General features: G+C 38.4%; 1 protein-coding gene across 7 annotated transcripts; it reads left to right on the forward strand.

The window, feature by feature from the left end:
• On the forward strand, positions 1–26,368 carry LOC124142550 (sodium- and chloride-dependent glycine transporter 1-like). Of its 7 annotated transcripts, none has more exons than XM_046511102.2 (15): positions 207–341; positions 8,764–8,851; positions 9,538–9,707; positions 13,205–13,336; positions 16,215–16,530; positions 16,624–16,756; positions 17,131–17,265; positions 20,638–20,741; positions 22,381–22,505; positions 22,823–22,935; positions 23,367–23,504; positions 23,827–23,926; positions 24,693–24,793; positions 25,033–25,200; positions 25,784–26,368. In XM_046511102.2, exons 4-15 carry the CDS (start codon positions 13,318–13,320, stop codon positions 25,901–25,903), a joined length of 1,572 nt encoding a protein of 523 aa, XP_046367058.1. In that variant the 5' UTR covers positions 207–341; positions 8,764–8,851; positions 9,538–9,707; positions 13,205–13,317; the 3' UTR covers positions 25,904–26,368. The 7 variants fall into 7 exon arrangements, with proteins under 7 accessions (XP_048253846.1, XP_046367055.1, XP_046367056.1 ...); XM_048397891.1 differs by having other exon boundaries at positions 226–341; positions 7,190–8,851; XM_048397889.1 differs by lacking the exons at positions 8,764–8,851; positions 9,538–9,707 and having other exon boundaries at positions 1–341; positions 25,784–25,922; positions 26,308–26,368.
• The last annotated feature ends 1,290 nt before the right edge of the window (positions 26,369–27,658 follow it).

Raw genomic sequence — 27,658 nt, forward strand, 5'->3', positions numbered from 1 at the left:
CCTGAAACACATTCTAGATGAAGACACGACCACCTACAGCACTATCCAGTGGTCCATATTTGGCCCAATGATTTCATGAATAACCAACGATCCATGGTAAATGACAAAATCTGCGTTTATATAAAACCAGTTTTGAACACTGAGGACGGCAACGATGACGGGAAAGGAACAACTCGAAAGTGTGCCTCTTCAGGAAAAATTGGATGTGACATGTGTAGAAGGAGAAGTAGTAAAACCACAATGGTCCAACAAATTCCAGTGTATCATTGCTCTGCTTGGGTTTTCTGTGGGTCTCGGAAACTTATGGAGATTCCCCTATGTCTGTCAAAGAAACGGAGGAGGTAAGGCATTTTATCATTTGGGATTGCGAACCAATGTCTCACTTTTATTGTATTTACCAACTCAATTTAGTTATCATCCAAACGTTTTTGTACAACGTAAGTTCCGCAGCTTCATCAAACCCGAAACGCTTTACTGTGTTCTCACATGTGCAGAACTTGCGCCATGAGCTGATTTTGATCTCATAATAAAACAACGTTATTCATATATTTATTCATTATGATAATGTGAAATAATCACTGGATTGTCTGGTCCAGATTCGATTATTTACAGACCGCCGTCATATATCTGGAATATTGCTGAGTGTGGCGTTAAGTAACAAACAAACAAACACAGATTTGTTGAGTGCTGCTTCAGCAGCAACAACATCCATTGTATTACCAATGATTATAACATGGCTGGGTAACCAACAAAAGACGATGTCGTACTGGCCATTAGCAAGATCCTCATGTAATTCTATAATTTCGCGTAAAAGTGGATGTTCATATAAAATATTCTTAATGGCCTGAATACAGGAAAGGCAATCAGAATATATAATGAAATGTTTATGTTTAGAATGAGCGTTTATATGTTTGAGAGCTGTTAATTATGCCTGTGATGCTGAACCGTAATTTGGGAATATTGCTACTTCATGAGCTACAGAGGGCAAGATCATGATACAGCAGAAGGCTCTGATAATATTATTTGCAACTAAAATACTTGCCCGAATCATGTCTTGAAACTATACTGAATACATTCAATGATCTTTAATTTGGACGTCAGGGACCTTTCCTCTTTGGCATAATACAATTGTTGTCCTCACACCAAATCCTGGGCGGGATCATTCAGATCCATCAAATTACCGACCTATATCTCTGACTAGCTGTGTTTGAAAAATAATGGAAAGCATGGTAAAAAGTCTGGTACTTGCAAACAAATGATCTCATTACCAATATTCAATGTGGTTTCCGGAAAAAACAGAAGTACTATCAATCATTTAGTTCATTAAAATATTCATTGTAAATAGATAACATGCTGTATCGATCTTTTTCGATTGCTTTGCCTTGGTAACCTTTCGAACTTCTCACATTAATAGTATGTATGATAAATTGGATTAACCGTCCCTTAAGCAACAAAGTCTCGAACTATGCTCTCAATTCATCAGTGAATTGTTTTCCAGGCAGTCAAATCCAGCTTTTCATAATAAGAAAACATCTCTTTCTCCACCTCGTGTAAGAATAGAACCCGGCATATAATGCGGGGGGATATAGCGATCAGCCAGTCTGTCTGTCCGTCCGTCTGTCCGTAAATCATTCAGTGTATTTGATCGAAACTTGGCAAATCTATCAGGCACATACTGATGTGGTGCCTTTTGATATTTTGGGATTTTTCGAATTTTTATTTTTTTTAAAAATTTATGGAATGAAGTTGGACATAGACTCAATTGGGGATGGGGTTCGTTTCCGGGGCAGAATTCGAAAACCATTCAGTGTATTTGATCGAAACTTGGCAAATCTATCAGGCACATACTGATGTGGTGCCTTTTGATATTTTGGGATTTTTCTCATTTTTATTTTTTTAAAAATTTTATGGAATGAAGTTGGACATAGACTCAATTGGGGATGGGTTCGTTTCCGGGGCAGAATTCCAAAACCATTCAGTGTATTTGATCGAAACTTGGCAAAGCTATCAGGCACATACTGAAGTGGTGCCTTTTGATATTTTGGGATTTTTCTCATTTTTATTTTTTAAATTTTTTTATGGAATGAAGTTGGACATAGACTCAAATTGGGGATGGGTTCGTTTCCGGGGAAGAATTCGAAAACCATTCAGTGTGTGGCAGATCTATCAGGCACATGCTGAAGTGGTGCCTTTTGATATTTTGGGATTTTTCGAATTTTTTTATTTTTTTTAAATTTATGGAATGAAGTTGGACATAGACTCAATTGGGGATGGGTTCGTTTCCGGGGCAGAATTCCAAAACCATTCAGTGTATTTGATCGAAACTTGGCAAAGCTATCAGGCACATACTGAAGTGGTGCCTTTTGATATTTTGGGATTTTTCTAGTTGTTTTAAAAAAAATATATTATGGAATGAAGTTGGACATAGACTCAATTGGGGATAGGTTCGTTTCCGGGGCAGAATTCGAAAACCATTCAGTGTATTTGATCGAAAATTGGCAGATCTATCAGGCACATACTGAAGTGGTGCCTTTTGATATTTTGGGATTTTTCGAATTTTTAGAATTCGAAACCACTCAGTGTATTTTATCGAAACTTGGCAAAGCTATCAGGCACATACTGAAGTGATGCCTTTTGATATATTTTTTCTTACGAATTTTTATTTTTCACAACTTTTATGGAAAGAAGTTGGACCTAGACTCCATTGGGGAACGGGTTCGTTTCCGGGCCAGAATTCGAAAACCATTCAGTGGGTAAACAATGTTCCTTCTTAAAGACAATTCAACTGTTGACTCATTACATACAGAATTGCACATTTACTAGTGGTTACTTTACAGACAGCTGCCGGGGGGATATGTCATCTTTCTGATGACTCTTGTTTTCTGCTGCTAAAATACCTCTCGAAAAAAAAGCCCCCATCCAACTTTGTTTTCTCCACCATGGCAGTTAGTTAAGCCAGAGGTGGATCTGAAACAAATCAAGGTATTTATCAACAAGAATATTATCAATTAAGAAACAAATATGATAGTTACAAATCTATGGTACAGATGTATCCAAGGATGTTGCACAGTTGCTAGTGCCACAATCATTGGATCCAGAACAATATCTTCAAGATTACCCGATAACAGCTCCATTTCCACATCTTAATGCTTAATCTACACATAAACAGTTCATAATTTTTCTTCAGATTATCTTTCGTGCCTTTAGGCCATTAATGATATGTCATGTAAACATCCACGTTTAATCGAAACTGTTTTATTATTTAATGGTCTTGTTACTTACAAATATGACATCGTCATTTGTTGGTTACCTAGCCATGTTGGAATTATTGGTGACACCATTCCCGATGCGGCTGCAAAAGCAGCACTCAACAAAACTGTGACACCCCTAAAGTGTTTACAAGCCGGTGATTGGATCTTACATCCGTGATCAAATGCAAAAGAATTGGGACACCCAATTAGGTATCAATAAGTTACATGAAATTTAACCAACTTTTGGTTACACCAACTTGGCTTGTCAGTCCAGATTCGAAGAGGTCATTATGCGACGATATCGTATTGGCCAAGACATATACACACATGAATATTTGTTGTTGGGATCCTTCGTGTTGTGTCCCATGTGATAAAAGAACACAGTCAAGCATGTCCTCTTTAGCAATGTTAATTCCTATTTTATCCTTAACTCTTCTGAAAAAAAGAGAACTAAATTCACAAATTTTGATCTAAAAAGTTTATAAACTGAGATTGTTCGTGGCAATACCTTCGACGGGGTTTGAAGTAGCAAAAACTTATTGTCCCATGTAATCAATACTAAGGGCAATATTTATTGTGCTGTAACGATTCCTCTACCTTTGTTAGAGCATAGTCAAATACTCGAGTTCGCGAGTGTTTTGTAAACTGTTCGCACTTCGGGCACATTCACCATCACAAACCATCACAAACCATCACTTTTTAAGTGAAAGCGACTAAACCCTTCCCATAGCCAATGTCTTGCTCCTGTAACCCAACTAAAAACGTTCATATCGTTGTATCCGAGGTTATGCAAATATGTGATCAACTAAAAGTATTTTTTTGAGATACCATGGGCAGCGTTGGTGATTATTGAAGCCAGACAGTCACGCTAAATATCTCGGAAAATTAATTTAGTAGGCAACACATGACTTTGAACGATATACAATTTCAAACGGCCTAACACGGTGCCAGACAACGAATATTGTTTTGTAAAAGAATACTTCTGATACAATTAATGAATTGGTTGAAGGACGAATTCTAAAACAAAAAGTCGGTTTACACTATCTTGGAACTATTGGCAAAATGTGAAACACAACACATATATGCACATGAAACAAATATGTCTGTGCATTTCTGTATAAGAACTAGGTGACTGGTTACAGTTTCTTTATGTTGAAATCAGGAAGTAAAACGGAGAAGGATTATCCGCCTATATAACTGTATAATTAGCATGTACACTACTGGGGCACTGTTTCAAACTTATATGTTAAAATTACTCTAAATGTATTTTTTTTTAACATTGAGAATATCAACGCGTATTTTTTACATATCGCCCCTTATTGTAAAAGATTGTTATGAACAAAGTTTGATTGGAAATATAGGGTACCTTTTGCTGTTTTCATATTTTTCATTGTTTCCGCTCGGTTTCTTATAATTATTCGTAATAGAATAAATTCTTCCTTTAACTTTGCGCATTTTCTCAGGAACAACATATAGTAGAGCCATGGAACTTGTGCACTGCACCTTTCATATTCCAACAACCTCTCAACAACAACCTGATCGTTATTTACAGGTTTTCTTTAAGTGGTCATTTATCACATATCAGCCGATTTTGTTCAATCTTGGTACAAATTAAAGGTGAATCTCGTGACAATATAGCTGTATTGTCGTTACTAGCCTGCTTTCATGGCAACGGAAAGCAGCAGCTGCAGAGCTAGTTGATCAATATTCAGTTTAAGGTATTTCGGTACAATGTATTTCAGGACTCAACCGAATAGGTTTTCTTACCATCATGGCAATGTAACCGAGGTATCTGATTAGTCGAAATTTAGTTGGTCGATTTCGTTAAAAGATATTTAAATCTATTTTAAAGCACAAAGCACATTTTATTACAATAGCAATGAAGTCCTCTGCTTAGTTGAAATTTAGATAGCTAACTCTATTTAAGACTATTTCCCATACTATAAAGTGCTCTTTATGAAACTTGGTGTGGATGATCAGCACAAGGTGCAGTAATATAACCTCATTCAGAAATCCAAGATGGTCTCACAGTCGTCATTTCTAATTTACAGGTCTGAAATATCTAAATAAGTAAATATCTATTTATGAAGTCCTTTAGAAAACCCTCCTTCCTTTCGAATCAATGTTCATTGTACCCCCGCAACGAAGTTAGGGAGTAAACTGACGTCCAAAAGAAACTTTACCAGAGTTTGAAATCACTCTTGCTCAAAAACAACAAAACATACATGCGTGAAGTAAAGTGTATAGAGAAGATCAATATATCAACATAATCAACACTGAAAATGACAATTATACCGCGACCGAGAATGACGTCAGAGCCCCCCAAAGTTGGGTGTGGTACAAAACTCGAGCTTTCAGAATCATGGACAATAGGCAGAGTACATAAACAATCGCTAACGTTCAATAACAAGTCATTAATAGCGTGTGTGACCACCAAATGCCTCAATACACGCAAAAACTCTTCGACGCACAGAAAAAGTCAGTCGTCTGATGAGGTCACGTGGGATTTGACGCCATTCTTCTTGGAGGGTCAAGATCAGTTCTTGCCGGTTGGCTGGAGGGTGTGGTCGTTGTCGAACACGACGATCCATAAAGTCCCAGAGGTGTTCTATGGGGTACATGTCGGGTGAGCGTGCAGGCCACGGCAGGCCGTTGACGTTGTTGGCTGCGAGGAAGTTAGTGACAATTCTGGCTGTATGGGCTCTAGCGTTGTCATGCTGATAAATGACACCACGTGGCTGCTGTTGCAGAAATGGTAGGACAACTGGACGAAGAATGTTATCCATGTAACGCTGAGCTGTCAAGTTTCCGTCAACGATGACCAGCGGTGTCCTCTCCTGCCCTCAGATCCCTCCCCATACCATGACACTCCCTCCACCATATGGTACGACCTCCTGCATGCTACATGCCGCCGTTCGTTCACCCCTTCGGCGGTAAACACGTTGTCTTCCATCAGCCCTAAACATACAGAATCGACTTTCGTCAGTGAAGACAACCCTCTGCCAGTCACGTCGTTGCCAACGTCGTACAGTCCGGGCCCATCTCAATCGCAGACGACGATGTTGCGATGTCAATAGCTGTCTTCTGTATGGTCTAAAAGCCCTGATTCCATGAGCCCTGAGTTTCCTGGCCACTGTCTGTCGACTAACCCTGTGACCTAAGGCATTTGTCGCCGATGACGTCACTGTCAGGAAGCGATTTCGGAGGTGCAAGGTACGCAACTACCGGTCATCAGGGGCGTGGTCACCCTGGGTCTGCCTGTTCTTGGCCTGTCAGCGGTCCGCCCTGTCTGTCTGTAACGTTGCATCAAGTTGGTAACGGCAACACGGGAGCAACCGAAGATTCGTGCAATATGGGCGTGGGTGGCTCCCATCTGTACCATACACAAGGCTCGTTCACGTTGTTCGACTGTGAGTCGTGGCATTTCTTTTGTGTTTTTTTATCACTGTGGATGTCTGACTTGCCGTTGCAATCGTTTTATACCCCTACCCGCACGTGCATTTGCAGTTGTCCGTGGTGTACGTGTTTTTCACTTTTCCACGTGTTATCTCGCAAACATGTAAGAGACGATTAACATTTTCTGCATACACTATTGTTGTATTTAGGTTATGTGTTTTAGATAGACTTCATCGAAAAAATGTATACTTTGTCTGAAATATTTTCAGTTGGTACAGTTTCTTTTTGACGTCAGTTTATAATGGAATCAACGTGTTCGCTTGTCTGTCGGTCTTTCCGTAGAAAATGAATTTCTGGATAATTTCTTCTGAACTTATTGGTTGATTTCAATTAAACTTTGTACACGTGACCAATTCAACATACATGTATAGTTGGGCACATGGCAATTATCTTTTTCATTTCGGGGTAGTTATTGCCGTTTATTACTACGTCATTTCAATTTGTCTGGACAACTTCTAAACTACTACATCTATTTCTTTCAGATATTTACGTAGGTCTAGTCACGGACACTGTGCGACATGCCTTTATTTCATTACCATTGTGTTACCATGGCAACAAGATAGAGGCCTCTGATTGGTCGAAATTTAGAATTTGTCCGATTACGTTCAAATTTTGTATATTGACATGGCATGGGACTCCGAACTCAACCACACACGTTTTCAATTTTACCATTTCAATGGAAAGGAGGCCTGTGATTGCTCCTTTAAATGCTAAACCCTATTTCACATAATCTTTAAAAAAACCAAGAGGTTTTGATTATGTCTTCCGATATGATTGCAGAGGAACGTTTGGATACTCATGTTAACATTTTCATACGTATGCCGGAAGTATTTAATTCCCCATAGGACAGTTCTACTTAGCTTTTTTTTCATTACGTATAAGATTGCCGAAAGGCCTATGTGAGATATTGCCATCCGTCTTTGTACGGCGTGCGTCATCCGTCTTGCGAAATCTGTTCATAATCAAGTACGATTTTTTCATAAAATATGTCGAAAGATAGCATTTATAGCTCACCTGGTACGATTGGTTGGTTGGTTGGTTTGTTGTTTTAGCAATATTCCAGCTTTTTGACGGCGGTCTGTAAATAATCGAGTCTGGACCAGACCAATCAAGTGATTTATATTATGAAAATCGATCCACGCAATTGGGATCGATGACATGCATCAACCAAGTCAGCGAGCCGGACCACCCACCCGATCCCGTTAGTCGCCTTTTACGACAAGCATGGGTTGCTGAAGACCTATTCTACCCAGGATCACCTGGTACGACATAAGCTCACCGCGGAACTTCACCTAGTACGAAGTTCCGCGGTGAGCTTATGTCAGCTCCCCCAGGAGAACGAATGGTCGGTCAACGCCAAAGAAATACTCTATAGGTCGTATGCCTTTTGTTATTTTTTCGCTTTTTTCAATCAACAATGGTCTTACTACGGAATATACTAAACTGCTATAGAAAAGGCATAGACTTCATATACGAAAAATATATAACTTTTCATGGCTATATTTGACTCGACACGGTACTTGTGAAACCGACGGGGTGTTTGTTTTAAAAAAAGTAATATCATTGCATTGGAATTCCTGTCGTTTTTAATATCATCTCTCATATGCGTAATACTGCTTCAAAATGTCCATTATTTTATGCCTAAAACACTGTTAATGGGCCATTCTAACAACCGACAACCATCTACGGCTTGGTCTGGTCTGCTTGGTCTGAGTCCTCCTTTCCGTCCCTATAGTGTAAGGATATTAACGGAAATGAGTTTAACCTTGTAGAGTATCCTTTGTACAACAGTAAGTTTGATAGAGATCGGTTAAAAGAGGCAGTGGTAATAAAACCTGCACAAAGCAACCAGGTGGTCGTTGTAGAGAGGGAATCTAAAAATGATTAGTCATTTGTTCATCTCGACAAAGTAATAATCAATTAAATCTTGGAAGTTTCATGAATGTTCGATAAGTATTATTTCAGAGTGATGACCCCAAATGTAAACAAAAAAATATAATCTGTCACTTCAACATTATTTGTCACAATAACAGGCCAAATAAGGTCTAACTTTCAGTGCATAGGTGTACACACTTTGTAAGACTATGAACCAGGTATGCATAAAGGCAAGAATGGCGAGCAAGTATATTAACCTCTCAGATAAGGTAAGCATGATTTACACATGTGGTTAAATAACGACATTATGACAATATATACTTATCGCCAAAAGAAGTACGTATCTCATACATGTTGGGTACAAAATGAAAACGTACTCATATACAAGAAATATTAGATTATCATGAACGCATCACATGTGACGTCATAGATCCATGACTCGAGATGCATCATTTGTCTCGGGCAGTATTAGCGTGTAAAGTTTTGAAATCACGTGCAGCATATCGTGATAAGAATCAAGTAACACTCGACTGATTGTTAGTTTAGTCGTTAAGTGGTGCACATTGGAAACATCCCTTTTTAACGTACATACTTCTTTTTATGTTTCTATGCTTTGCGTGTCTTTTGGCGGCGAGTATATATTGCATTTCAAAATAAGAGATTACATATTGATAACATAACCTGAAAGTTTCATTGGTTTAAAAGAATTTTGCTTATTGACGATAAAACGAAATAACATGGTTAACATATATGTATTTGCAGACATAATGTTGATTTTGATAAAAGTGGTTCTTTGATAAAAATAAGCCAAATACCAGAATGTGATTGTTTCATTTCGTTTCGTTTGTGGTTCATTTTTATCGTATTAATGCTGTGTTGGTAAACGGTAAAAATTCGTTTGTAAGAATTATGGCAGTTTTTTAACGGTACTCTGATAAGTGACGTTTCTTTATAGTGTAAGTAACTACAGGAATCTTCAATGAGATTGGAGAAATACCTCGTCACATGATGGGCCTTAGATCAGACGCTGTGTTGCAGTATCTGAGAAAAAGATTAGTGAAAAAGACACTTAAGGGAACATCGGATGCACTACAGCCTCCATTTTCAGTCTTAAGGGCAAACGTTGTAAGTATCTCGTGAGTATGATTATACTAGTACATGAAGTCTTGCCAACTTGATAAGGCCATAGCATTTCGGAGTTATCACACATCTATTATATTTAATATGTTAGCTGTAAGTAACAGGACAGAAAGTATTGGCTGTAGATTATAATATGATTGTTCAGGTATTTTTTATGTGCACGAGTTTCATCAATTGTGAGAAAAAGCGAAACATCAGTGATTTTTTTGGTATTTGTATTACAGTCTGATGACTCAAAAACTACAACTGCTGACAATTCAACTGCACGACGTAACTTCAAACGAAGATATGAAGTCACATTATTAGAAGAGAAACATATAAAAATTGAATGAGTTGAAATTTTTTTCGTCTTTTCTCGAACGTCTTTGTAAACTGTTGTATAAAATGTATTTGTAGGAGAAGATTATCCGGATGTGACCAATATGACAAAACTCGAGAGTATTTAACCTGCTCTAAAATGCTTTGGTTGTTAGATTTCATTTTAAACCCTATGATTGAAGGACGTTTAAAGAAGAAGCACTTCCTACTTTTGGGCCATATATGGACATTTTATACTTTCTAGACATGTTAAAATGTGAAAACACATATGACATTTGTTTGCTATAAAAACATACAAGGTATGTTACTTGTACGGGACGGTAACTTATTGTCACATCTAGGTAACAGCTTTGTCAGGGTCTCTGTCTAAACTAATTTGTCGTCCCAGCTCTCCTTGATTGACTAGGGATGTTTGAAAGATCATATATTGAGAAGCACGTCTGTAAGACAAGTTTTGGCATAAACTGAAGCTATTGTAACCAAATGAATAAATCTGATACGTAAATAAAGATTTTTGTCCAATGCGTCTCACGTTTTGACACAACGATAGGTCCACAAAATGTGTTACTGCTATGATCATGTCCAAACGACATTATGTGTGGCGACATATGCAGTAAGTGTCACAGTTGTAGATACATCATTACCACCCATAGTACCAACAATATAAAGAGCAAGGTACATCTACAATAAGGGCCCTTTTAGGCCCACATGATCTGCGTTGTTACGTGTCTATTCCCAAATCAAAACAATAAGTTAACCCAAGAATCTGTACGTAAAACAAACAACAAGTGGTACACAACCAACACATATATTACAAAATAAACTAAGTTTACACATCACCATAAATTACTGCAAGGCAAATACAATGGCAGTATAAAACAGAGTTACAGTACACTATTCAATGGGAATATATACTATGATGGAAGTGGTCAGTATCAAATACAAAATTACAGTGGTAATAGCAAAAGTCAGTGCTAATAGTATACTCACGAGCAAAAGAAACGCTAGTCGAGTATGCAGTATACATGTTATTTATTTTCAACAGTAAAGACAAGAAATACTAATAGGGCAAGATTGACAAAAATGTGACTGAAGACAGTTTAATGGATTAAAAGGCAGATGACATAATTGTTTTTTTCAAATGTTAAGGGGTTACACAGTTTCGGGTCAATACCCAAAATGTCAGTCAATACCTGGTTTGACCACCATTAGCATTGATCACTGCCACACATCTCCTGTACATTGAGTGGATCAGACGATTTGTGAAGGCCCTAGGGATCCTCCTGCACACCCAGAGCAGCCGTGCGTAGTTCATCGGCAGTTGACGAGCGTTGTCCTGCTGGAAAATGTGTTGTTGATGTTGTGCACAAAATGGAACAACGTGGGGTCTGATCACTTGGTCGATATACCGCTGAGCAGTGACGCCGTGTCCCCGACCTTGACCAACATTCAGAAAGCACATGGGTCCAAGTCTCGCATTAAGTCCAATCCCTGTCCATATCATGACGCTAGGTCCACCCCATGGATCCCTTTCCACAACGTTTCTGTCACCGAAACGATCACCTCGACGCCGCCAAATTCTGACTCTTCCGTCTGCATGGGAGACACAAAAGCGACTTTCATCAGAGAAGATGACACGCCTCCACTCGCGATGACGCCAATTGTGATGACCCTGTGCCCACTGAAGTCGTGCTTGTCGATGCCGTGGTTGGAGAACAGGACGACGTGCTGGTCGGCGACATCTGAGGTTGTTGGAGCGGAGACGTCGGATCACAGTGTCGCGGCTAATGTGTCGATAATGTGTTCCTATGGTCTGTCGAGCACTTTCACTTGCAGTTAGGAACGGATGTCGCTGGTGTTGACGGGTAATCTGCCGATCTTGTCGAGGTGGGGTGACCCTAGGACGACCGCTCCGAGGAAGGTCATCTGTGGTCTGTGTAGCATTGTATCGATGCAGGAGACGGGAAATTGTGATTATGTTAACGTTGAAATGACGGGCAACATCTTGGACAGACTCTCCAGCTTCCAAACGTCCGATAGCCTGGTTTCTCTGAATTTGAGTTAGGCGTGGCGTTGTTGACCGAGGAGTGGTAGGTCCAAGAATCGGCCACAGTTTTATACCCACTACAGTTCGTGACAGTTCGTGCATTTTCGATTTCGCGAGAAATGGGTGCATGATACCCACATATTCATTGAAATAGTTCGTTTTGGCGATTCGTTTTTTATGTTGCGTTTTAACTCGGGGCTTCCAAGATGCAACCAAAAATATTGATAACACCATCAGACTTCACAACATGCTAAAACTCGTATCAATTTATGGTTCCGTGTTTGTTACCTATTTGCTTAAAACCACTTGCGTTTATTTTCCGTGTGAGTATATATTCACCCTTTCGAGATGGGCCTAGTCAGGGAGTCCGAGGTGAATTTCACACGAAAGCCGGTCTTCATGTATTCTCAGATGAAAATGTGTGATGAAATGTGTGAGAGATTTTCCAGTCTAGTGGCACTAGATCATTACAGAATATTGTACGTGAGTCCAAGGCATAAAAAAGTGACTTCCTGACCACAGCCTACATTAAACAGCACCACATTCCTGACGACTAATTACTGTCTATACACAATGCAATGAGCGTCTAACGAACCACAACCCAAAAAATGAAAAGCAGCCACAATCATTGTTCAACAATAGAATTCACTGCCACATGACAGCGTGATACAATAATTGACAAAACACTTGTTTAAATCATGAGCGTTATCTGATGTATTCATGTGAATGAGAATTTGCACTTGTTTTTCATATCTTGCATAATGTGGACGTATAAGAACACTTTTCGGCAAACATGTGCCAAAAAGTGGACAAAAGTGAACATTTAAACCCGAAAGGATGTTCTTCAAAATATGGTAAACAAATCACCTCGACATGGATCACCAAAGTTTGAAAGAATATGTAAATAAGAGCAAGTGATACAAACTTTATGTTGGAGTTTGATTAATACATGATATCTGGGATGGTATAAGATGTGATATGATCTTGGATGATGTTAATATGAGACCGAATCACGTTTTATGAACTACAATTTTAAATGGATTGCAGCAATAGGCGATTCATATTTAAAGGCTTGTGAACGTGCGGGCAAAATTCAATTCTCCAACTGATATTGCAGGTGCGTTTCTGATCCCTCACATCATATTCACGATTACTGTGGCGGTTCCTCTCTTCTTCCTGGAGGTTGCTCTCGGTCAATTTTCCCGTAAAGGTCCCATAGGAGTGTGGGCAATGTGTCCTCTAATGAAAGGTTAGTATGAAAGAGCTTTCAAGTGCTGGAATGACCACAAAATGATATTGTTTTGCATGCTACTGCCAAATCCATCTGTAACAATATCTCTTGAAAGGAAATGTGGATAAATTCTGAAGAAAATATAAGCGACGAAAACCTATTCCATAATCATAAGAAATATCTGCTAAAGGCAGCATCTATCGTTTGATTCTAACTATATGTATCTCATAAACTTGTGTTTGCGAATCACTTTGAGATAGTGATGATACCGGGTGTTCGCGAAAATGAGAGCATATCAAGTTGCACCATCATAAACACATTCAAAGTATATTATTTACAACAAACGAGGTCACATGTCAAAAGTAAAAATTGTCAACATGTCAAAACTCAAAAGTTGTGAAATGTAGACACCAAAGGCTGAATCTGCGGGAATATTGTACGACATAAAGGGAGAACATGATTATTGGTCAGATTAAGTTATCAGTCGTGTTCTAGATCTATATTGTGATTGATGTATGTCTTCGTATCCCAATTGCGTAGATCAATACCTATGATGTCAACCCCGGACTACTGTCTGGTCCAGTATCGATTACTTACAGACCGGACCCGTGAATATCCGGGGGAGAATAGGTCTTCAGCAACCCATGCTTGCCGTAATAAGCGACTATGCTAGTCGTAAGAGGCGACTAACGGGATCGGGTGGTCAGGCTCGCTGACTTGGTCGATGCATGTCATCGATCCAAATTGCTTGGATCAATGCGCATGATGTCAATCACTTGGTTGTCTGATCCAGACTCAACTATTTACGGACCGCCGTCATATAGCTGGAATATTGATGGGTTCGGCATTGAACAACTAACCATCAAACAAACACAATGTAACCGCTGAATGTTTTCTAAATGAATAACTAATTGCATCCATTTCTGTCGAAAATATAAACGCCTTAGTGTCCCAGACTTACATCTATGCGGCACTCCCATAAAAGTTGTAAAGGAAGCCAAAGTTTGGGAATAATTTTGTATCACCATCTTTCTTTTATAGCACATGAAATTCTGAAAGTTTAATGTCTGAAGGCGATGGATCTTTCTGACGTTGTTTCAAATTCAAAGTGAATAAGTATCTGTTCAAAACCGGACTATGGCAACATCTATAGTGGAGCCTGCGAAAGAACCATTAAACGGCTAGATTCTATTCACCATGAAGGTCTAATACTTTGTCTTGGATCTTTCCCAACCTCTCCTATTGACACTAATATGTCTGATGAGGCTGATGGCAAGTGGTAAAGCCACAGGTAGATCTGACATTGACGAAACTAATGAAATCAGAAACAAATCAATTACAGTATCAACAAGAATATAATCAGTTAAGAAGTACAAATATCAATATCAATAGTATCAATATTTACAGATGGATCCCATGATGGTGACGCTGAAGCCAGCGCCACTATCGTTTGATCCATGCTCTTTCAAATAGATTACTGGGTTACTCTCCCAATTTTCAGCCGAATCAAAGGAACTTTTAACACCATAGGATATATCAAACAGTCTGAAAAATAGTGAATTGCTGATGTTTAGAGTCTCTGTCCTGTCTTCGGGCTATTGAAAATAATTCGTGTCAGCATCCAGTTTACTGGACACCATTGAACTATTTAATAATCTTTCTACTGGCCAATGCAACATCATCTTCTGTTGGGTGCCTATCCATCATTGGCAAGTCAATAGCTGACGCTGCAGCTAAAGCAGCAATCAACAAATCTCAAACCACTTCTGATCCCATACAGTGATTATAGGCCAGTTATTAGATGTCGCAACCGAGATCTAATGCAAAGGAAGTGAGATACCCAGGTGGGTATCAATATGTTACATGAAATCAAACCAACTATCGTTACACCTCCTTTTCTTGTCAGTCCAGATTTGAAGTCATTTTGTGAGGACGTCGTATTGGTCACTCTCGTTATAGACATGAATATTTATTCAAAGGCGAGGATCCTCCATGTTGTATTCCTTGTGATGAGAGAATGACAGTCAACCATGCCCTGCTTGACTGTGTATATTTTTCTACCACAAGGGATAATTATTTCATTGTTTCGTCCATATCTTTTGATAATGTAATTTCTCGTCTAATTAGTGTTTTTAAAAAGAAATAAAATTGTATGATAATAATGTTAATATGTTACAACAGATGACCTTTTAAATTTGGTAGAATGAATTAAAAACTCTGTGATTGTCAGTGGTTGTATCCTCGAAAGGGGTGAAAGTAGTGTAAAGCTGCTGTCCCCCTGATAGGACCTCATATATATAAATTGTCAATGGAGGAGAAAACTATGTCATTCAAAAGAATATTTATATCTTACTATGGCTAAAAGGACGTACAATCGCCAGTTGCTATGTATAGACTGTTTGTATCATGTAGTGTTCTGTATTGTGAAATCTTTTTTATGGTTACACCTTAATTTTATATAAAATCTGTGATTTTCTAGTTATTTTACTGTCCTTCGAAGACCGGTTCTTTCTCTCACCACGATATGGCTGAAATATTGACGATATTGCCAAATTCCCCTGGTTTGATTTTGCCAATCCAAACAGAAATTGATTCATATTCATAAAAAAACCTAGATCAGCAAGGAGGGGAGAACAACTGGTGACTATGGTGATGCCTGTTTTTGGCATGAAAGTCCTATGCCCCAGCTCTCAAAGATCTGAGATATATCTGAGAGTTAGTCCCGCAATTTGACATATATTACTCAGTAAACTTTAGATGTCATTTGCTTTTAGTTTTGACAAATTGTCCTCAACCTTTGAAGATAGATATGTAACTTTATCTATGTTCACCACGTTCGGTGACAAATATTGCATAGTCACATTATATAAAACTGTATCTCACTTGGTACCTGCAGGTATTGGCTTTAGTATCATGACTATTAGCTGCCTTATCGTCCCATACTACAGTATGGTGTTTGCCTGGGCCCTCTACTACATATACAGCTCCTTCGCCACCGTCCTGCCCTGGACAACATGTGGCAACGCGTGGAACACTCGTCAGTGTGTGGCTGTTGGTGCTTTACGAGGTGGGATTAATAGATCGACAGAGATAGATGGAACAATATCAAACTTGACCGAATACCTTGCGGTAAAAGAGGTGTCTGGTGAAGCCAACATTAGCTCTGGGGCGACGAAGGCATTTGGACATACTGCAACAGAAGAATTCTGGCAGTAAGTGGAACCTTTGGCAGTAAAAGCAATATTAACTTCTCGACTATTTGAACAATATTACACCACTTACATTTCTTTGATCCCTTGTTTTAGATACAAAGTGCTGGGTATTTCTTCTGGGATAGAGGATGTTGGCACCGTTCAGCTTCATCTCCTCATCTGCTGGTTTCTTACATGTTTATTCTTGTTCCTGTGCATCATGAAAGGGATCAGGTCTCTTGGCAAGGTAATATTCATAATGTTTTCAACTGCAATGTGTTTTAATAGGTACAGTCATACACATAATGCTATAAAATATATTCTCTTATTTTCATATTTTCAGTGAGTTGGTTGTAAGTTTACGTCACAGCACATGTTACAAAACTAATCCGTTCAAAGACTCAAAACACTGCTCAAGTTGATGAATATTTCACTTGTTAAACACAGACTACAGAGCAATAACAAAAGCTTGGCCATTTTACAAGGGGATCATGACCATTTTATTGTGATAGAACTCGCTTGACCTATCGAGCGGTGGGGGTGACATGTGTAATATACTTTATAGTCGCATAGATTTATCCCAGCGTGATGAACTACAAATCATTATGTATGTTTCAACAGGTAGTGTATGTGACGGCATTGATGCCATACATACTGTTGACGGTGCTGCTGATCAGGGCGTGCATGATGCCGGGTTCTTTGGATGGGATTCTGTATTATGTCACTCCTGATTTTAACCGGCTGCAGCAATCACAGGTCAGTGTTATGAAAGTAGATTTCTGTTCAAGTTCACATGACACAAATAACTTTCAATACGGATCCTTTTGGTCAACCTGGAACGGAAGGTGTCATTAATATCCATATTTCTATCACCATGTATTTGGTGCGATATCCAAATATTCATGTCTTACGAGATGGAGCTGACTTTGTTACATTCCAAAAATATATGTAGAACATCTTCTGTTTCGTCAGAACAGTAGCCGTTGTGACAACTTGTACTGTCTACGTATCCCATTTTAGTAAGAAGACAGTTTGTTGGATATATGTGATGTTAAATTTGAAACTGGAACCATTGGAACCGTTCGTGCATCTAAATGTGATAAGATTGATCCTTATTCCTGTCTTGTTCTTCAATATCGTGCCCATGTTCGTACTCCCATTTAGCAAAATGATTATTTCTCTCACATATATTTTTAATAGGTATTTCATAGAAATACTGTAAAATCTTTTTTTGCTTGTTCAGATGATATATATTGTAGGATAATTGCAAATTGTGGTAATCATTATCTTCGACAGTATTGTTTAACAGCGAGAAGAACACCTGTGTAGGTTAAAACATTGGTTTTCAAATTGAAAACGGTTATAAAGGTTTCGAATGATATGAATTATTCTAATGTTCTCGTTATGCCACATATATTGTGCTGGGATACCATTGTCATTTATACGCACAATGTGGGTGCTATCTATGAATTTTCACCAGGCCTTTATAAGGACCTTGTAGTATATATTATATATCTGAGTAACCATTTGTAATCTTAATGTCTTGCAGGTAATTTCGAATGCATTATCGTGTCCAGAACGAGGTATATTTAAGAAGAATAATGGTCACCACTTTGATTTCCATTTTAATGCTCAACATACCATTGCTATTTTTGCGCATTTATTAATTCTAGTATTTTGGGACATTTTATACCTCCATCTGATGTTTCACATATAATTTGACTTTGTCGGGTTTACCTCCCTAAATGAATGAGAAACACCTTTTTTTTAAAACGTTTTAGCTTAGTATCTGGTGGATCTGGTAGAAATGAAAATAAATGGTTATTTTTGGTAGAATTAGTGATTTTAGCACGGTATTTCTCTCTTAGGGATTAAAGTTTCTTGAAGACCGAATGGACATTTCATATTTTCTAAATGCATTATCATAATTCAAGCCAATCATTTAGTCAAGATCAGTACTGAATTTAGTTCCAAGTAGATCGAACGGATCTTGCCCCAAATCCAGGTTCCTGTCTTGACATAGTTTTATTCTAGAGCGCTTCTTTTGTTTATCCTATCCTTGTTTTATAGATATAGGGAGACAAAGGATCACCTTGTCAGCAACCTCTGTATATTTTCCAAAAATTGGATCCAAAGTCATCAACTAGTATACATGATTGCATTTCGTTGTAAAAGGGTTTTTATCCATCTTCTTATTGAATTTCTAAAACCAATAAAGTTTCGTGTTTCGTCTATGAATTCCCAATCAACTTTATCGAATGCCTTTTCAAAATATACAAGTCATAATAAACCTGGTATCTGATAGTTGTCGGTGTAGTCCAGTAGATCATAGATTTGTCTTGTTATTTCACCACTGTATCTTATATATCCAGCCATAAATCCTTTTTGATCCTCGTTAGGCAGGAGGTTTAAAACAGATTTTAACCTTTATGATATTGCTATTGATACGAATTGATAGAATACAGATAGTAAGCTTATCGGTCGCCAGTTTTTCAAATGCTGCTTGGTTTATTTCCTTTTTGGGATACACGTTATTAGTCCTTGTCCTTGTGATATTGATAATTGGCCATTATTGTAAGTATCATTTAAGGATTTTATCAGATATTTCCCAAGGTCATTCCAGAACAATCTGATAAATTCCGCCGAATATCTGGCCCAGGACAGCTTCTTGTACCGCATTGTATGTCAGCTCACCTTTTAACCTCTGGGCTATTTCATTAGATAGTTTAGGAATATCATGTTTGAGTATAGTTTGAAGAATAGACTTTTACTTCTTTTAGTATATCAGCTTGTGATTCAGTCATTCTGTCATCTTCCTGTTCTATTCTGTTCATGGATTTATTAAGATAGTTGCCTGTTTCCAAACCTACGAAATAATGTGTTGGTTTTTTCCCCTTTGTTCCATCCATTGCCCCTTTGTCCGTACCATGCAACCCTTTTGTTTTATGCTTTATGATTTCTTCTAATTCTGTATTGACTATCATTATCTCTGCCGGATGTTTCACTGTTTGCTCCGGGGATTCATGTAATTTTTTAGTCAGAAGTTAACTTTTCTTGAGTTTTTCTTTTCCGTATATGTTGTTTTTTCCTTAATTGTAGGTTGAATGTTGTATTGTCTTACCTATTATCATAAGAAGAAGTGTTTACCAGAAATGTTGATTGTCTATATTAAATTCGGTTTCTTTGTTATTATCTTCATTTTTATACTGCTGCTTTGTTTCTTCAATGGTAGTCTGAACGAGTGTTACATAAGTTTCGTCTTTTAATAGAGAATAATTGAACTTCCAAAAGTCCTTTCGTTTTCGATCTTAACAGTCAAAGTTATTACCACACAGTATGGTTCCACCTCTAGAATTAGTCGGGTGGTTACGTTCAGAGAATGCGTGTTATCGTAACCCGTCGGCGCAGATCGGTGCTCATGTTATCAGGCATTGGTTTGTGGGATCTAGATTCGATTACATACACGCAACCGTCTCTATATTGGCATAATGGAATATACACATATTGTATTATCTATATTTGTTCAATCATGTGTCATGTGTCATGTGTCAGTCGGTCAATTTATTTCTATCGCAAGTGCCTGTTCATTCACATTCCCAAGATACCACATCAAGGTGTTTTGTTTCCACCTAATTTGGAAAAGAGCCCGAATTCTGCACAGATAGCAGTTATTGAATATCAATATGATCAAGATGTTAAGTTAAGAAAACATTTGGCACACTTCAGTTTCAGCTATTATTTTTGATGTGTACAATTAGGTGTAAACCTTAAAACAATTCAACCAATATTCAAATTGAAACAGGAAAACGACAAACCTACTACGAATCATATACGTCTTCAGCAACCCATGCTTGCCGTAAAAGGCGCCTCTGCTTGTCGGAAGAGGCGACTAACGGGATCGGGTGGTCAGGCTCCCTGACTTGGTTGATGCATGTTATCGACCCCAATTGCGTGGATCGATGTGCATGACGTCAATCACTGGATTGTCTGGTCCAGACTCGGTTATTTATAGACCGCCGTCATATAGTTGGAATATTGCTGAGTGCGGCGTTAAACAACAAACAAACAAACGAGTCATTTACGGATATTACCAGGAACGCTATATTGTCCTCGGTTATATTTCCTCAGGTGTGGCTAGAAGCAATTCTTCAGGTGTTCTTCTCAGTGGGTCCTGCTTGGGGGACTATTATCACCATGTCAAGCCACAACTCTCCTCATAACAACATTGTCAGGTAGGTTTTGAATGTTGGGAGCAAACCATAAACTCGGTATCGTACAGCGGACTACGCTTTCCGCAGAGACTTCATTATGACAATGGAAAGGGTTTTGTCAGTTTTTCTTGTAAAAAAAACCAAACAAATTAAATGTGACGTGTGGTAGGAAAAATGAAATTTTATCAACAGCTGCTTTGGTTACATTATATAACTACAGAATTTTATAACTCCAATCCAAAGCATATCAAAAAGTCTCCAAAACAATACGCAAACCTACAACTAACCTGTATGATACATCCATATAATAAAGTCAAATGGCCCGTTAGATCTGGGTTAGAATTGGTCTTCAGCAACCCATGCTTGCCGTAAAAGGCGACTATGCTTGTTGTGGGAGGCGACTAACGGGATCGGGTGGTCAAGCTCGCTCACTTGGTTGATGCATGTCATCGATCCCAATTGTGTGGATCGATGCTCATGATATCAATCACTGGATTGTCTGGTCCTGACTCGATTATTTACAGACCACCGTCATATAGCTGGAATATTGATGAGTCCGGCCTTAAACCGTGCATTCAGGTTATTACAATATGTCATGTAAACATTCACTTTTTAATCGAAATTCTTGAATTATTTAATGATCTTGCTACGGGCCAATATGTCATCGTCTTTTGTTGGCTAACCAGCCATTATGGAATCATTGGTGACAAAATGCTGCAAAAACAGCACTCAACAACTCTGTGACACCACTTCTTTTCCCACACAGTGATTATAAACCTGTAAATAGATGTTACATCAAAGATTTAGTGCAAAATAAGTGGGACATCCAAGTACATAATCACAAATTGCATGCAATGAAACCCACTATTGGTTACACCTACTTGGATGGTCAGTCCAGATTTGAAAGGGTCATAATGTGTCGAGGTCGTATTGGCCACAACAGAAATACACATTACTACTTATTGGAAGGTGGGGATCCTCCATTCTGTATCCCTTGTGATGTAAGAATCACCGTGAAGCATGTCAATATTAGCTCTCGTTTCATTCTTGGAATTTTTAAAAGAAATTAAATCACTTGATAAGTTTTGATGTACAAGGTGTTATTTTATGAATTGGTAGTGCTAATTTGTAACTTAGATTGTTAGTGGCTCTACCCTCGAGGGGGTTTGTTGTAGCGTAAAATTACCCCCCCCCCCCCCAAGAGGGTATGTAAGTTCCACGTCATTCAACGTATTTTTATGCATGCTAGATTTGTAAAGTAGTATGCTTGGCATATTACATTAATAGCTAAACTTGCATACAATCGTCAGCAAGGATGGTGTAATCCTTCTTGGGAAAGGTGCAGGTAGCAGAAGTTTTGTAAGTCCCCTCAGACCTTAGTGTGGTGGCCTAATGTTGGTTTCTAGCGATCTATAGACCCGTTTTTATGTTGTGCTGTTAATGGATAGTTTATTCTTATACCTGCTCTCAAATTAATTTTAAATACAATCTATGATAATCTAGTTATTATACTGTCCTTCGATTACAGGTTTTTCTTACACTCTGAATATATTTGTTGTTAATATATACATTTGTCTCGTCACGATATGGCTGGAATATTGCCGATATGACTTAAAATTATATGTAAATTTTTGAGTAAAGGTACGATATGTTTTTGTAGAGATTCCATCCTAGTCACTCTGTTAGGAGAGTTGACCAGTGTGTTTTCCGGGTTTGTGGTGTTTGCAACTGTGGGTTTCTTGGCGCATGATCTCGGACAACCCGTAGCTGATGTCATCACTTCAGGTTAGTTAGCATGGGAAAACTACCAATACCAATAAAACAATTGGTCCCAAAACATTTTTTGAAACATTTTGAAAGATTACATGTATTATCATTTTGAGTAAATTGTAGTCAATTTACTGGGTAGGTGGTCGTGGTCGTTTTCCTTACGCTATAATTTCCATGTTTATTTTTTATTAATAAAAACAAATATCAATGTTGATACACCAACATACCCTTCTCTCTCCCATTCTATTATGTTTTAAACCCCAAGCCTGTACTATTTCTACTAATTTGTACTGATTATTATATAAACAAAGTTTGTATGGATGTTTTCATAGGTCCAGGCATTGGGTTTATCGTGTACCCAGAGGCAGTTTCCCTGTTACCGTTCTCCCATCTTTGGTCGGTGCTGTTCTTCTTGATAGTCCTGATGATGGGGGTCGATACAACGGTGATTAACAAATACATCAATTCCTTTAGAGTACTCTATTCAACCACCACATCACCCGTACAGATTCCTTGTGAGAATAGGCAGGCGACCAAATGGATCGGGTGGTCAGGCTCGGTGACTTGGTTTGTTTGTTTGTTTAACGCCGATCTACGCATTTGGGATACGATGACATGATTCACCAAGTCAGCGAGCCTTATCACCCGACCCCGTCAGTTGCCTCTTACGAAAGCATAGTGTAATCATGGGTTGCTGAAAACCTATTCTAACCCGGATCTTCACGGGAAAGGTTTGCTGTTATCGTTCCCCGAAAGTTGCAATCTATTGGCTGGAAGTATTTTCCAAAGTAATGTGTTTTAATAGATCAATGGAAAATAATGTCTTCCCATTCCATATGTGGGACGTATTTTTGAGCTTGCGTTCTATATTAACAGTTTGGAAATATTGAGGCTGCCCTTGCCTGTATAGAAGATGTTTTGCCACGCCGATTTCACGTCAAACACCTCCAGACTATTTTAGCCGCTCTGTTCATGAGTCTTGTATTCCTTTCCGGGCTTCCTTACACAACAAATGTGAGTATTCTGCTGCAGGTGATAAATGCATTTTCAAAGGCCTACTTACCTTAGATATGCCCATGTGTCTTAATACGTCTAACATAACATAAAAGTGCAATACAAAGACCATTTACTTCATATCAAATATCATATATGTGTCATCGCGTGAGGCTGAAAAGCTGGTAGCATCATTATTAAATAGTCAAACATTTCAAAATCATTTTATAAATGTAAACGTGTAAGTCTTACCTTTTGCAAATAGCACGGTTTCACTCACTGTTCATTATACAGTATTAAAGAATTTGACCGCCCAGTACTTCCTGTTATTTATATATTCCAGGCAGGAGTGTACATGTTCCAGTTATTTGATTGGTATGTTGCTGCTGTTGCATGCTTTCTCATCGGTACATTAGAATGCCTGGTTGTCGGCTGGTGTTATGGTAAGGTGTACATGTTTTTACTGTTTTTCGGGCATGTACAATGTCATTGCTGTATTCATAATGACATTAAACGATATTGACAGTCAAGTGTGACGAGAATATATATTCGTACTTGAATTCATAATGTTCAGTCGTGGTAGGGTTACTTGACATCCATTTCCTGTGTCCACCGCCGTGAAACTGTAGTAATATTGTCATGCTATTCATCGTATTTTCCACATTAAAAAAGTAATATCTTGACGTATTTTGTCATATTCGCATCGTCGAGAAACGTCCATTTGAGAACATAATATCCTTGCAATAACAAAAACGTCACATAGACACTATCCCAACACGAACAAATAGGTTCACAGAAACACTATCCCAACACAAACAAAAACGTCACGTAAACACTATCCCAACACAAACAGAAACGTCACGTAAACATTATCCAAAAGGGCACATTTATTACTAAGAAAGACGGTCTTGAAAGGTAATTTCATGATTCTTTTGTTTGTGTATTTTGGCATATTCACCCTATAATAATGGTAATGCATTGTGACAGTTATACAATATATGATGTTTTTTATGAAAAACGTTGTTGTTAAATGTGTCAGTCCTCAGAGTCCTGCATAAAAGATAAGCAATCCATTTAACGAAGTGTAGACTGAGAAACGGAAAACTTTTGGTTTTTGATTTATTACTTGATTAACCGAGAATTAATAACGTTCAGTACTGAAATACGAATTCTTCTTCAGTAGTCAATTTGTATTTCCTCTTTTTCCAGGTATGAAGCGTTTCGCTGCTGACGTGGAGGCAATGATTGGAAAACGACTTCCAGTTATTTATAAGCTGATGTGCTTCATCGTCGTACCCGCCCTCCTGATGGTAGTGTTAAATCATTAAATACCTGTAGATGCACCCGTCAAACTTCGTTTGTCAATGCATACTTTTGTTTACATAATCAAAACTAAAGTTTTACTTATTGGAAACTGTGACAATTGAATAAGAAGTACATTTGTCCTGAAAGGAATGACAAACCCATTATATAATATATATTTTTAAATATGTATGTATGTTTTGTGATATGGTATTGAAAAAACCCAATTCTTTCATTGCTGTTGTAGGTTGCTATGGGTCTTGCTGTCGCTTCTTATAAACCACCGACATACGGGGGTTATGAATACCCTTATTTCGCCGTCATCATTGGTTGGTGCATTGCTCTGTCGTCGGTAGTGCCCATTCCTGTCACCTTTGTGATGCAGATCCTTGATGAAAGGGGCTCTTTAGCTCAGGTTTGTAGTCTGTACGTTCATTCATGATTAGCGTACACCGAACAACAATAAAGATATTTCCTCAGCCCAAACGTGTTACACGTACGTTGTTTTAAATATATGGGATTACATCGCTGGCATAGATCCGCCTTTACGAATGATTAATAAATAACGTGCACTATCCTAAGGCCTCTATTTGTGCACCAGTATATAGTTTGTGTGTTTCGTTATGACGAATTCCAATATTCCATCTGTACGGCAACTGTCGGTAAATAAACGAGTCTGGATCTGACAAACAAAAAGGTGATTCATATTATGAAGCAACCCACGAGATACGTTGACACGCCAACAACCGAATCAGGTAACCCTGTCAATCTAGTAGCCTTATACGACAAGCATATGACTGAAGATATAGTGTGTTTAGCAGTCTTTTCAGGTATATGTGTAAACGGGATAAATGTTTAAAATGTTAAATGAAAGATCCTTGGCCATAGAAATGTGCACATGACGATGAGAAGAACTTTTGTTATTACCTAGGGTTGGTAGCAATACAATGTAGGGGAGACATAAATTAAATATTTGATCAATATGCTTACCTTTTCAGCGTGTGGAATCCGCCATGACACCAAATTCCGATTGGGCACGGTGTAGGCGACGATATGATGTTCATGAGAGGACCAATTGTACCATGAAGGACAATGCCTTATTTCTGTTCAATCAATGATTTACGATCATCCGTCGAGGTTAGCTCACATTTGTGTTTCCGGCTATGCATCAGTGAAATTCAGCTCTCTGCAGAGAATATACTTCATCATATCTGTGGATATGCGTTGGCCTATTGAATGTATGATCCACTTTACATTCCGGCAGTTGATTAGTTAAGTGTGTTCATGTGTTATAATACGCAGTTATCATATACTGACATTTTCGAATCTGCGAACACGTCCGTTGTCGGTAATATTTAGTAAATGATACATGACAAGTGTCGTCTTGTTTGTATTACATGAATGTTAGACCCTCGAGCTTTTATAAAAAGCGGTCATCTTATACACGGCAAATGTTAAATTATGTTATGTTTGGTATGTACAAAATTCAGACAACTGATGCATAAACATTACCTGATTCCAGGAAATGAACAGATCAAGGAAGAGGCAAGTTAGCTTCAACAGCATAATAAATACACCAACCAGTGAAGGTTTTATTTTATCTGCTTTAGTGATTTTTGGATAAAAGCAAATAGTGGTCAATACTTCACGGGTGTGTATGTATGCCACGTTCCTCCATTACACGTGAATACCCGCTGTCTCCAGCTGTAACTAACGAATCAAGCGACACCGTGATTCCAGCAGTACTCGCGCAAACTGCAATGTTTCTCGCTTTTCATCGTGTGCAACATGTGCCATAGTCTTGTGTTATCTGATTTACATGTTGCTTTTATGTCATATAAGGGTTGAACTTTGACTTCCGTGAGTTATGCAAGGACTCATTTCATTCGCTGACTAAATATAGACGCACGTCACCATTTCAGGTTATATTGGCCCAATGTATTAGTGGTGGAGGAACAAGTGTATACAACCCGTGAAGTATTCACGAGGAATTAACGTGAAAGGGTATACAATCGGAAATTCAAAGATTTGAAGCCCGGGAGTGATACTACTGGGTCTATAATGCAATAGAATAGTGCGTGGTAGTGAAAGGAACAGTTGCATGTGTTTTCGACAGAAGCCACCGGTGGGGCAAGATACGCACACATTTTCGCGATCACCTGGTATCTGCACTAATTGCTAGTGGTTCAAAACTCTTGCTTATAGGCGAAATCGCACAATTGCTTTTGGCAGATATTTCTTATGACTATAGAAATGGTTTTGTCGCTTTTGTATGGGTTTTACTAAAGTGTTTGCTCTTGAAAGATCTACTTCACTGTGATCTGAGAGCAACATTGCAAATATACATGTAAGTAGACAAATGCACAGCAAGAATGGAAACCACTTTTCAGAAAATCGGAAGAGCACAGGTTTTTAGCATGCACGCAAATCGGATATATCCAGCATGTATACCAGATGGGTATGTTTTGTGTAGCAAGGTTTTGCTATAATATTGGCTTCACAGTTTTAAAAGGGACACTTTCTCATTTAATGGTGTATTCTTAACGTCACATGATCTATAGTCTGCACTGTTATTTTCAAGTTCAAGAATGTGCTGTACACATGAATCAAAGTATATGACAATTTATAGCTTAGTTGGGGCACGGGTGGCCTAGTGGTCTAAGGCGCCGCGATTTGAAGTGCAGAGTTGCATCCCTTGGACACGCCAGAAACCAACGGTTCGCCCCAATTATGCTTCTAGGTTTGTCAGCACCATAACTGTGCTCGTGGGTTTCACCAAAGTGGTAAACGTCTGAGACCTCCATCACTTCGGGCTTTCCTCCCACATTAAGCTGACACGCCGCGATATAAATGGAATACTGTTTAAAGCGGTC

This window comes from Haliotis rufescens, unplaced genomic scaffold, assembly GCF_023055435.1.
Source record: "Haliotis rufescens isolate VD_foot unplaced genomic scaffold, xgHalRufe1.0.p SCAF_17, whole genome shotgun sequence".
Lineage (NCBI taxonomy): Eukaryota > Metazoa > Mollusca > Gastropoda > Lepetellida > Haliotidae > Haliotis > Haliotis rufescens.

Bases quoted from the DNA above. Each gene is read 5' to 3' on its own strand.
- LOC124142550 (XM_046511099.2), top strand. From the start codon at position 155: ATGACGGGAAAGGAACAACTCGAAAGTGTGCCTCTTCAGGAAAAATTG. The intron at 13,337-16,214 runs GTTAGTATGAAA...TGGTACCTGCAG, and splicing joins AATGTGTCCTCTAATGAAAG to GTATTGGCTTTAGTATCATG. The intron at 24,794-25,032 runs GTAGTGTTAAAT...TTGCTGTTGTAG, and splicing joins TCGTACCCGCCCTCCTGATG to GTTGCTATGGGTCTTGCTGT.